A 12952-nucleotide genomic window follows, 5' to 3' on the forward strand; every position below is an offset into this window, starting at 1 on the left:
GTTGAGCTCAAAAAAAGTTCAGGATGACGTTCTTCGAGTGCTAATTCACACTCTCAATCTTCGAACATAATTTTAAGGCCCTAAAAGATCTAATTTTCCAAACTTCACGTCGGAAGCCTAGAGTTCCGGAAACGGAGAATGTGTCTGTCCGGTTAAAATTTGTTGCCTGAATTGGCACGCAAGCAATCGCCGACGTTAAATCCGATATACATAGCAAAGCAAACTGATGAGCCTTCATCATCCAGAGAAAAGTCCGGTGAAGAAATTGCCGGATTTTGCTTTCTCCAAACAGGCCACATGAACATATCTTCCAAGCTTGTCCACTTGCCTGGCCTCGCCACCCGTATCTTTCTTGCAAACCTTGCAGGTTTTGTCCACCCACCCCTCCTCCACATATTGCCCATCCACTAATTTCAAGTAAAAAACAATTATCCAAATTAGCAAAATTATTTCAGCAAATATTTTTTAAAGAAAATACACACAAACGCGACCAGTTACAAAATAAAACTTAAATGCATTAAACGAATAGTTTTTTATTGTGTGTTTAGTGTGGGTCTAGTAATTTCTTGCATGATCCATTAATTTGACATGAAATGACATGAAAATAAGAGGTATAATAAGACACGATCCGTTAAGATAACGAATATGACATAAAAACGATATGAACGTATTAAACACGATCCGTTTACCGGACTTGGTGTCTTTCCAGTTCTCGTTTGTAAGCATTTTTTGTGCATATTGTCCTAAATTTCTTTGTAGAATATATGATTATTTGAAATTGCTGATGCTACATACCCTCAACATAGTCTTTTGAAGAAATCCTTGTACGTCCCTCCAATTTTCCTTCTCAGAGCCCCATACTGCATGAAAATAATGAAACTCTATTAGCAAATTTGTACAAGCATTCTAGTTTAATTCATTTTTATTTATTTTTGTTAATTGATCCCTCTTAAAATTAAGGCGTGATTCGGATTTGTCAGCTGGTTTTAAAATTGATTATGAGCTCATTAATCTTGTTGGATGTGCTAATTTGCCATTTAAGTGAGAAAACCTTACGGAAAATGCGGTATATAGGATGATGTGGGTAAATTTACACGTTATAAAAGATTAGAGGGCTCAGAACCAAATTGAAAGTTGAGAAGGCAAATTGAAGAAGGTGATGAGAATTTAATGAGTTAGTGATTATACCTGTTGTCTGGACATTCTCTCTCCAGATTTAGTGGCATCCCAAGGAGAAATTTTTTTATTGTGACGGAAATACGGATAGTACATCACGTGTTTTTATGTAAGTGGTGAGAAATTTTATTTGTTAAGTCATTAACTTTTTAACACACATATCCCACCATTTGTATAATGACACGTAGTGTACCACCTCGTGTGCCGGTCACACTAAAAAATCTCTCCATCCTTAACTTCTTCAATAAGCACAGCATCCTCTGTAGACCTGGTCTGAGAAAAATCAAGTGCTTCTGTCACACTGCTGAAGGACTGTTTGGTTTTCTTCTTTGGTTCTTCTTCCTTCTCCCCCTTTTCTGTTTTGGCCAGCATTCTAAGCTGAGAGGACGAGCTCCTGCTGATAAATCCACTGTTTGGTAATCTCTCTGCAGCTCCCAAAAATTTGAAGGGAAGTTGCCATGGGGATAACTCAGAGCAAGTGTTCTAATTAGGATTCCCATGTATGGATTAATTGCTTCTTCTCTGTTTGGTTGGAGGGTTTTTATAAACGAATGCCACTTTTTGCCTGTTTGGAGGACTAGTGGCCATTACTCAGAACTCAGAAGACCTGGTGGTTAGCATAATTCTACGTGGCCATTTGTCATAGCAGTCGTTTGATGTTTTGTTTCCATGTCATTCGATCCGAACATGCAGTATCTGATAGAATCTTAAACTAATGGCCAATGAAAAACCAAGGTTTTGCTTTAACGAAAGTCTCACTTTCCTCCTTGAACTTAAAATGGTGCGACTTTACTTTTGGTGTTTTCATTTCATGTTCTAGGTATCTTATTTTATGAAGTAAAACAAGAAACTCGTAAACTTGGCTTATGAGGAATGAGGTGGCGTAAGGGCACTCATTTTTTTGGTCAGTTGAACATTATCAAAGTTAACGATTTTTCTAAACAACTTGACATAGAAGGTAACATAGGTTTCCGAGAGGAACTGTAAGAGGCACAGTCATACAGTTGTAAGTTCAGGAGAACAGCGAGATTTTCGTCAAAGGACGGTGCATAAAAGCAAATAAGCCTAACATGCTTCTAATAAAAACACTTCTAACAAGTCAAGCCTCATATCCACCCAAGAAAAAAGAAGTAACTTATACAATTTTCTGGTAGTAAATTTCGTCAATGAGACTGACATGATAAAAACAAAGACAAAACTGTTTCGGTAATTGCATGTCCGTCTGGTCTACACAATATAAACCATGCCAACCTCGAGAAGAGACACGGGAGGGACCTTCAGCGCCACGTCTGGCCCCCTGCAATTCCTCCTCAGGCAGTTATAACCGAAGTTAATGGCGAATCTCTTCATAAAGGACGATCCTTGCTTGGCTTTAACGTGTGAGTGCCCAAGTATAAATGCAGTCCCAGCCTGTTGAGCTGCGTAGAGATCCTCAAGCTCTTCGCGCATCTGCATTGTATTCTCAGGCCGGGTGTCAGGCTTAGACTCCTCGTCGATAACAAACCTCACTCTTCTTTCAACTGGTTCCATCTCAATAACTTCTGCTATACTTTCTATAGTTGGGAAACCAGCAGATACACTTGCCGGTTGTGTCTCCTCAATCTCATAAGCTGGTGCACCAGAAAGTGCTACTGTTCCGATGACAGCTAGTCTACACTCGCTCGTGTCAGTAGACCTTGATGCATCATCCTCGGTGCATGAGCTGGTTCTCTGTGTTCGACACCAATCATATCGGATGAAATCAACCAGCCTTTCAACTAGTTCTGTTTCAAAGGAGTCAACATCTTGATGAACATCACGGTATCCATAACGAACAATGCACCTGTAGGACCGATGAGCTGCAGGACCAACGCGACCCACCAAGTATCGCTCATCAGGCGGCACATAAGGGACTGGGACTGATTTTACACACACGAAAACTAGGACGCGGTGGAAAGCAGGGAGGTTGGTTACAAAGCGGGAGAAGTTAGCAGGAATGCCGGAGGTGAGATCTGTGAACACTAAGCCAATGCCAGGGACCCGAGCAGTTCCCAAGCTTGGACCCAAAGCTAGAAGCCAGTCTAATGAAACCTTGTTGTGGAGGTCATATTCGTATTTCTTGATGGTTCCATAGTGCCATACAAACATGATAGTCATGAGGAACAGCGCAAGAAGGATGGGAAGCCAGGCACCCTCTCGGAACTTGGTGAGGGAAGCTGAGAAGTAGAGCAATTCAATGGAGCCAAAGAAGATTAGGAAGCAAAGGGCTACAATAGGCGGCTTGTGCCAACAAATGATAATCACCAAGGAAGTGAGGCATGTGGTAACCAACATAACTGTCATCACTGCTAGCCCTGCAATTAAAGATAACAACTGCTTAGTACTTCAAGCAACAAAAGTGATTAATTGACTTCTTCTTGGATGCATTCGTGTTTTGAAGTTTACACAGGCTTTACGATCAAATATATAGTACGAGCTAGCAAAATATGCAAGGGTAACTTACCAGAAGCATTTCCCAGGTGTTTTGTGTCTCTAAATCCAATGGTCACTGCAATGCAGAGGATCATGAGCATCCAATTGATCTCGGGGATGTATATCTGGCCATGTACCTTGTCAGAAGTGTGGATGACCTTGACTCTCGGAAAACAACCTAATGATTGGCTCTGGTTTATGATAGAAAATGTTCCGCTGATGATTGCTTGGCTTCCCACAACAGAAGCAAGAATGGCTAGTACAAGCACCGGCCATCTCACACTTTCTGTCCCAAAAAAAGAAGAGCTGTTACATCTTCCATAATAAGTATATATACTAGACAACTACAGTATGATAGATATCCTAAAAGATTACTGCATGAACCTCCTGTAGTACAACGCAAACTCAATCATCCAATTCTCATGCAGCAGCATATCTGATTCTATTTCTACGGGTGCTGGATATATTCCTGCCTTTAAAACAAGAATGACACATACCTGGAACCGAGACATAGAAACTGATCCGGTGACTGGTGTGGTGGTGTTGCGATAAGTAAGCAGCCTGCCCCATATATGCCAATATAAGCGCTGGATAAACCAAAAAGGTAAAAGCAACCTGCACAACGAAGGGGGTTGCAGCTTCCGTAATCAGTATGCAAATCAGCGTTGGAAATGCATAGAGAAGATAATACTACTAAGGTATGAATTACCTGAATGGCATTATATGAGAAGTGGCCAAGATCAGCAAACATTGCCTCTGAGCCTGCAAGCGTAGTCACACATATCATTAGCATTTATTTGGTTTCTCTCTTTTCGTTTGCATTCATTTGCCATCAAATTATTTCAGGAAACGAATGTCAGTTCTATGAAATTATATCAGTTCACGTTTTCTGGTATTCCATGTTCAATGCTTTCTACCATATGGGATCTGGCATGCACTGGCAAACTTATGCTTTATGCATACGTTTTCCACAACTCATCAATATGCAGGACAAGCAACACGGCAAGATGTATATAGGGGAATATGATAACTATTCTCCGATGTTACCTGTTATGCACAGCAATATTCCACCTAGAGACATCCACCCACTTATCCTTGTCTTCCTCAAGAACTTGAACATGTAATACGGAGACAGAGCTTGATAGACATGCTGGTTCCAGTGAATTATATTATACAAGCCAAGAGCACTGATGCACAGAAGCCATGCCAACACCACTGGTGCAAAAAAGAATCCGATTCGATGGGTGCCATAGTGTTGAAGTGCAAATAGACATAACAATATGAAACAAGTAATTGGAACCACAGCATCTGAAAATTGGCAAGTGAAATTTACACACATCAGTATAATCAAAGTAAAGTTGACATTTCACCATATACAAACCTTAAGAAAACAAAAACTGATTAATCCTACGCTCCTATTGACTGGAAATGGAAAATTGAGTAGGAGGCGAGACTGCTTACACTGGTGATGTTCCTTGGACATGGATAATTCAAGGCCAGACACCGCAGAAAAGACTAAAATAAAGCAGACATGAATTAGTCATCAAACGAGAAGAAATTGCTGCATCTTTTATTCTTCAATACGAAATGCATTCTACCTGAAATGGCTGGAGTGAGCACTCCATCGCCAATTACCATACAAGTTCCAAGAAGAACAAGAATTAGCAAAGCAGTGTGCAAGGTCTTGCACTTCTCGAGTACGAATTTCACCCTCGAACTTTTTTCCTTCTCCGGTGGGTGCTCCAATTTATAAGTAGAAAGTGCCTCATCAGCAAGCTGCCGGTTGGGCAGAAGGCTTACTTTCGCATGCCTACATATCAACGAGTACAGTGCAAATGTACCACCTGCAGAAAATCATGCACCAAATGTTATAGCCTAAATACAATACTTTTTTCATATAACTGCTTGTTTAGCACTTACCCTCTCCATTATCATCAGCTCGAAGGACTATAAAGACATACTTGAACAGCGGGACTAAAGTAAGAGTCCAGAAGACAAAAGAAAGTACACCATAAATCTCTTCATTCGTATCCGAATGTTGAATGTCATCTGCAAATGCACTCTTGTAAACATAGAGAGGGGAAATGCTCAGGTCACCATACACTACTCCAAGGCTCTGGTAGGCCAACAGCATAACATTCTTCCAAGAATCCTTCTGGAAATTCAGTCCAACATACAAATTTCTGAGTGTTCAGGTCGATTCTAGGAACAATCATTCACCAAGTTTCTAAAACATAAATTGCTTTGCTTATATAGACTTATACCATCACAACCAGCCAGAAACATCAAGTTGATGAACATAAGCACAATGAAGATACAGCACTAACCTTTGAAGTGTCCCAACACTTAATTCTCTCAAGATCCATGGCGCTGCTCAAATTTCAGCATTGAGTGCTAGATTCATCAGTTGGAAGCAGTTATTTGCAGATCTGCATTGAAACAGTACAAGTTTCATTGGTTAACTCAAAGTGCAGATTCTGCAGAATCCATATATTTAAAATCCACAGCTTTATAGATTTCAAAGTATGAATAATCACACTTCCAAGAACATATTCACACACTTTCCAGTAAACCCACATGGAATCCATACCTGTACTCACATTCCCACCAAAAGTTTGAAAGCTCAGAGAAAAATCTTTTGCAAATTTGCAGGATAAGAATGAAAACTCAAAAGAGATAAAAACCCAAAAGCCAAAAAATAAAAAAGAATTGGTGGTCAGCTGCACTAGAAAGTCTAGAATTCTTCAGATACATGTCTCATAGAACCGAGTAAGGGGCCCTCAATCATACTATACGCAGCTCCCTGTCACTTTACCCTTCTCAACCTTCAATGGTTGGTAGGGTTAAAAAATAAAAACTTAGACCTTGTTGTCAACATTCTATAGGAAAAAGATGGAGAAACTTGAATTTAACTATGATGCATGTGACATAAAACTTCGCATTTTTCACAAGAAAAACATATGGAAATTGGAGAAATAAGCAAATGGCCAAAGAAAAAGTTGAGTAATGGAAACAAGGGCATAGCCACGTGAATCAGTAAGAAGAGTTGCATATACCCAAAAGAAAAGAAAATTCAGGGTCAGGCAACTGGTGCCCACGCAAATAAAGCTGATTTCAAGGACCATTTATCTCAGATTCATAGCCACTATCTTATCACCTCTATCTCTCTCTCCTCTCTCTCTCTCTCTTCTCTCTCTCTCTACCCACAACCCTTGATAAATTATTTCATCTATGAGTGTTCTGATTGTTCCATATTCCCACCTAACTGCTAAAACCCTTCATTATCTTTTGCTTGTAAACCATGATATTGAAAGCTTGTGTATTTACAAGTTTTTTACCAACACTGAAGGTAAACTGTCACTATCTCAATAAATAAACAAAGGGGTTTGCAGGTAACTGAAGAAATCAACAAACAAAACCAAGAGCATACCAAAAATTAACTTCCAGAAACTTGTAAGATTACCCAAATGCCAGAGAAAGAAAAAAATTTGCAAAACAAGGACTATATAGTCTAAATTATAGAGGCAATTGGCAAACCCATGTGAAATTAAGGACTTCTGAACATGCTAATGCTAGCTCAAAGGAGCTAACTTTTTCCCAACCCTTAAAGACAAACAACATGAGGGGATGAAAGGCTCAGTCTTTTCAGATTTTCCATCACACCCAGTAGGATTGGCCTCTGTGGGCTCTTCCCTTCTGACCCACCCACCTTGTCCTTTCTTCATTTTAGCTACACAACTTTTTGATTGCATCAGCTATCATCAATCTTTGCCGGGATTGAAGATTGTCACTTCCATTTTTGTCCAAATTACAGTTATTTTCTGGAAGATTCTGCCTTTGCAATTCTAAGTTATAAGTATAACCCACCAATACAATATTAAAATTTGAGCTTGAAATTCAAGGAAATAACTTTAAATCTATCGGTTAAGTAGTTAGTAGGCAATGTGTCTTATCTCCTTTGGCTTAAGTTCAAATTTCCATCTCGTGAATTAAAGTAGTTTAGAATATCAATTCCTGGAAGAAAAAAAAGTGGAACCAATAACAAAGAGAATGAAATATAGCTCGCATTTACGCAAACAGATTACAAACCAAAATTACCTAAGATTTTCGCAACAGCAAACCAGCATAGATCTCCAGGCATTGAACAGAAAAGGAGGCTTTTATATTTCTGCTTTTTTTCTTCTTTACACAACCGGATTGGGAGATGGAAAAATCAAACTCACGAACTCGAATGCAAGTTTGAATGCTCTTGTTAACCAACCGAGCTACAAACCCTTTCACGTAAACAAGGTTTTTCTACTTGAGAGCACTTGAGCAGAGCCGCACACTTTTTTACTCAGAGGTGACAACAACTGGCAACTGGGTGTTTTATCAGGCTTTGTCAAAGTAAACTGAAGCAGTAAACAGACCGGTCAAAGATTTGCGTGTTTATTTGGTTCGATAGGGGATGGATTTAATGTGTGTTTTGAGTGGAGTGAAAAAGCTTGTGACAGTGAGTCATGGTGGATTCGGGTGCATTGCATGTCAAAGATTCAAAGTTTGTCGACTAACCGACCATAGCGAATGTTTCTCCATATATTATTCACTCATCGGTAAAGTGACAATATTATATGATTTATGAACGTGGGTGAGTTTGGGAGGATATTGATTGATTCTGTTCTTAAAATTGTTATGAGGAAACTAAAGTAAAGGTCGTGTCATACATGAAACTTTTACAAATGGGAATGAATGTTTAGTTTATTAATACTAGCAATTGTACTTTATTAAAATTTTGAAAATTAAATTTATAAAAAGAAAAAATATAAAATGATCGTTAAAGATTTTTAGACGACCTTCAAACGATTTTTGGTCGTTAAATAGGTCGTTCATATTTTTAGCGATTATTTCTGGTTAACTATTTTGTCACTACAAGTATTTTATTTGAGAGAAAATTTTGGAAGAGAGAGAGAGGAAGTTGAGAGGGGCAACTGATATGGTTACTCAACTGTGAGGGACAAAAAAGTGTTCGATTTAATACAAAGAAATGACCTATTTTGTTACCAAAATAGCATTTTTAGAATATGTACAGAACATGCATACCATATGCACAAGATTTCTTAATCTTGGGGACCACAATAGAATTTTTCTAGAACATAAAATAACTTAATTGTCCTCGTATATAAATGAGTTATTTTCTCCAACCCAATCAGCATTTGCACGTTTCTTCGAAAATCATCGCTCAATCTCCACCTCGAAGAACCCTAACCCCCACACGGCGACCCTTTTCCTCTCCAAAACTTCAATTGTTTCGAAACATGGTTTCCTGGATATATACTGCACTTTGATTATTTTGAGTTTTCCGGGCATTGAACTTTGAAGCTGGTCCTCGGCGGCCAAAACCTACCTCGCCAAATTCGCATTAGTGCTGGAATCCTGTCATATCTCTGTTGTATATCGATCAGTTTAAGCACAAGTTAATTGTTAGCAAGATCAAGCCAGTCTTTTAGTTAGAGGATTCGATGATTCGACCTGCTTTTGTGAGCCTGTAAAAGGTGGTCGGGTGGTGGCTTGTTGCCTAAGAATTAATCGGCTTGAGTGGATTCTTATGACGGTCGATTCATGTACAATATTTTAGAGTAATTTGTTTGGAGAAGCTGGTTACGAAGGTGGCTTGAGGACTGAATGAGATATCATTTTGCATATAAGGTGACTACAGTGATAGTTGGGTTGATTTACGTATAGTTCTGCACTTTCAATACAATAGCAATGAAATGGGATTGAATCATTAAAATTTATGAGTTACTGTCGTTAGCACAACTCATGTATCACATTAGCACAAATAATTTGGTTTCACAATTCACACCACCAACAGTTGCGATAGCGTTATAGGCGAGTAGCACAACTCCTAGGGTTTCACAGTCATGATCAAGGGCTACGATAGCGTTATAGGCGAGTAGCACAACTAGCACAAATCTTTAGGTTTCACATCCGTCGCCTATGATGGTGTCTCGTGCAATTGAAGCTAGCACAACACAACTTTCAACAATTATAATAGCGTTGCACGCGACTACCGCTAACACAACTCTTTATATTTCACACCTTCCAAGGACTATGACGCTGCCACATGCGATGGACACTAGCGCACTCTACCAAAAGCATTATAGCTGACTCAATAATCCACATAGATTATAGAGGGTGGTGGTTAGCGTCCAATTGCATTGCAAATTTGCGGTGCATTCCATCCACCGTTAATATTGTGACACCGCACACCTCCTCATAACTTATAATTCACAGATTCCTTCATATTTACCTAATAGGCAGATGAGGCCATTGCAAGAACCCGCAAGGGATGAATCGCGGACAATAGTATCATCTGGAAATTCATCTTCAAGGTTTCTACGTCTGCTTCGTATTGCTGCTGCAGCGGCGAAGGCGGAGGCGGAGGCGGCAACATTCTTCTTCTTCTTCAGTGATTGGTAGTCAATGAGTTGGGGAAATCGAGAAGGGAGTGAATCGTGTGATTCCCAGCAATCGGCACGTCTAGAGGAGCGGTTGAAGAGAATCAGGACATTCTTGTTGTTGTCGTTGTCGTTGGTACGTGCTCGGTGCTTGTCGAAGAAATGGGGAGTGGAGATTAAGGCGCGGCATGACTTGCATACACAACGGAATCACAGGAGACATATGACCTGTAGCCACGAAAGTATCTCGACTATTATATCCTCGTTGTTGGAGGAGAAGATCGACAATTTTCCGTCATCATCCGCCATAAGTACTCAAAACGACGTCGATCTCTGTGTGGATGTGATGAGAGAGCGGCTGAGGGATTAAAACTGCAGGCAGATTCTGTTGCTTGTCTGACAGACCTTGCCAAATGCTTTGAAGGTGTCTGGTTGGGCACAGATGACTAAACGAATACTGTCACCAAAAGAAGAACGCTGTCATAAACAAGAAACAGGCAGATTCTTTTTCTGAGATGGTTCCTCAGTTCCTCTTCCTCAGAATTCTTTTGGTGTTGAAAATCTTGGGGTGCAGGTTGGATTCTTTAAGGTGTTCCGTATTTATACCACCAGTCTGGAATCCCGAAATTGTAGCGATTTGTACTGATTAGAGCAATTGTATTTTAGGGATGTAGTCACACTAAGATTTTAAAAGATTATAAATAATTTTAAAAGTGATAGATTTTATAAGATTTAAGAGGATTAGAGACTTCTACAAATTTCATATGGATTTTTAAAGAATTTGAATGGATTGTGGTGGATTGTGGTGGATTGTTATATATACTTTTGGCTTTCAAATCCCATAAAATCCACAACTTATTGAAATCATCCAAAATCTTAATTTTTTTTTAATACACTTAGATTTGGATGGATTTTTAAATTCTTTAAATTTTTTTAATTGACTACACCTAGATTTTAAAGGATTCTAAAATCCTTTAATTGACTACGCTTAGATTTGAATGGATTCTAAACTCCTTTAAAATCCTTTAATTGACTCCTCTTAAATCCGAGTTTAACTACACCTCCTTAGTGCACGATACTACGGATTTTATTTGTTTCCTTGTATAGCGAATTTACTTGTATAGACTACAGACTCCCCGTAATCCTATATATAGACTCCATTCAGAGAGGAATAAACATACATATGTGCCCATTTACAATTTAACTTATTGTGTGTCTAGTTTTTGTCAACTATTTTTTGTGTTCAATTTTAACTATATATTTTTTTAAATAATTTCTATCTGCACGATATACAATGGATTCCCGAAATCCTCACAAATAAGATCCGGAAAGTATTCTCATTCATAAAAAGTCCATTCATCTCATAAGTCAAACTAAAACCACATAACTCTTTAAATATTCATATTAATTTCTATCAAATCTATTAATTTTAAAGCCTTTTAAAATTTATTAACAATAAAACAATTTTAGGGATGGAGTCAAATTAAGATTCGATAATAGACTTTAAAACTCGAATATAGTCAGTACAAGAAAATATGAATTTTGTGAAAAACGGGTTTCATCACATATTCATTGAAATTCGTCACATATATTTATATGTAATGAATATCACCTATGACGCGCCACCAATATACGTGATGAATTTTTCGGTCTTCACTTATTAGCTATTATGTGATCCAACTTTCCTCGCACATTCTCAGCTCATATTCCATAGTTGAACCCAAGGTGTCACTTATTCTTGAAATGTGTGATGACTTATGCTTTCGTCGCATACTACATTAAGTTCAATATAATTTTATAGGTAAATTATATTTTACCATTTTAATTTTGAACCACATAATATATTCATACCTCATTTTTTGAATACTGCGATATTATACATTAATTTACAAATTCGTTGCAATATCATAAAAATTTCTATGAGTTTAACATTTAAATGATGATGTGACAAATGCGGATCCACATTTTTATGACATGGATAAGCCACGTGGACAAAAAACTAACTAATAAAAAAAATTTATTAGTATTTCCTAATCTCTTCACTTTCGCCGCCGACTCCGACGACGCCGCCCCCGCTAAGTCCAAAAGCTCCGCGCTTCTTCCGCCATGTCGTTGCTCGAAGTCATTGCGAGAGGCTCGGCCTAATTTCAAACCAAATTCTCTACCATCGGATCCCATTGTTCTTGACCTGGAACCCATTTTTGAAAATTTGAAACTTAAATTCGACGACCCAACCCCTTCTTCTGCATCAACCTTAGGATCAGCCACACACCGTTTCCCGAACCCTGCATCGATCGAATCGCCGACACTGTCGGAAAGTACGAAGCTTTGGCTTGGCTCTGTGGGGGTTTGAGTTGCTTTGCTGGTCTGGGTTTGTTCGTCGTGTGGAACGACAAGGCGTCCAAGATTCCATTTGCCCCAAAAGTGTACCCTTTGACAACCTGCGAGTGGACCTCGCCGGAGAACCGTAGCTACATCCACGTCCAAGATCCCATTTTTCTGATACCCATTTGGATTCTTTTGTATTTCTGAAATTCTTTCTATTATTTTTTATTTATTTATATTGTGCAAAGTTGGCGTCCATGTCAACAAAAATATGGGTCTATATTTGCCACGTCATCATGTAATCACAAATTTGATATATTAATTAACAGATGTCTGATATTGCAATAAATTCGTAAGGTGATGTACGACATTGTAATGTTCAAAAAATGAGGTAATTTTTACATTAGTAACATGTTTGATAAACTAAACATGCACAAAGAGAACAAATGTCGTTTAGAAACAATAAACTAAAGAAAAAAAAACCTAAAGCAACCTAAGTCTACCATACAGAATACTACGTGAAGCCCAACTAAACCATGAAGACCCTTTGCGTTGTTGCTATT

At 38.6% G+C, this 12952-nt stretch overlaps 1 protein-coding gene and 1 pseudogene across 4 annotated transcripts; both read right to left on the reverse strand.

Moving 5' to 3' along the window:
- Positions 1-237: 237 nt before the first annotated feature.
- On the reverse strand, positions 238-1548 carry LOC137721195 (uncharacterized; annotated as a pseudogene).
- Positions 1549-2078: 530 nt separating this feature from the next.
- Positions 2079-7973, reverse strand: LOC137720583 (potassium transporter 2). Of its 4 annotated transcripts, none has more exons than XM_068459676.1 (10): positions 7726-7973; positions 5955-6056; positions 5548-5782; positions 5226-5471; positions 5089-5142; positions 4675-4935; positions 4337-4389; positions 4125-4242; positions 3659-3913; positions 2079-3509 (listed from the first exon to the last, which is right to left on the reverse strand). In XM_068459676.1, the coding sequence occupies exons 2-10, from the start codon at positions 5991-5993 to the stop codon at positions 2404-2406; spliced, it is 2367 nt and encodes a 788-aa protein (XP_068315777.1). In that variant the 5' UTR covers positions 5994-6056; positions 7726-7973; the 3' UTR covers positions 2079-2403. The 4 variants fall into 4 exon arrangements, with proteins under 4 accessions (XP_068315777.1, XP_068315776.1, XP_068315774.1 ...); XM_068459675.1 differs by lacking the exon at positions 7726-7973 and adding an exon at positions 7058-7186; XM_068459673.1 differs by lacking the exon at positions 7726-7973 and adding an exon at positions 6684-6815.
- Positions 7974-12952: the final 4979 nt, after the last annotated feature.

This window comes from Pyrus communis, chromosome 16, assembly GCF_963583255.1.
Source record: "Pyrus communis chromosome 16, drPyrComm1.1, whole genome shotgun sequence".
NCBI lineage: Eukaryota > Viridiplantae > Streptophyta > Magnoliopsida > Rosales > Rosaceae > Pyrus > Pyrus communis.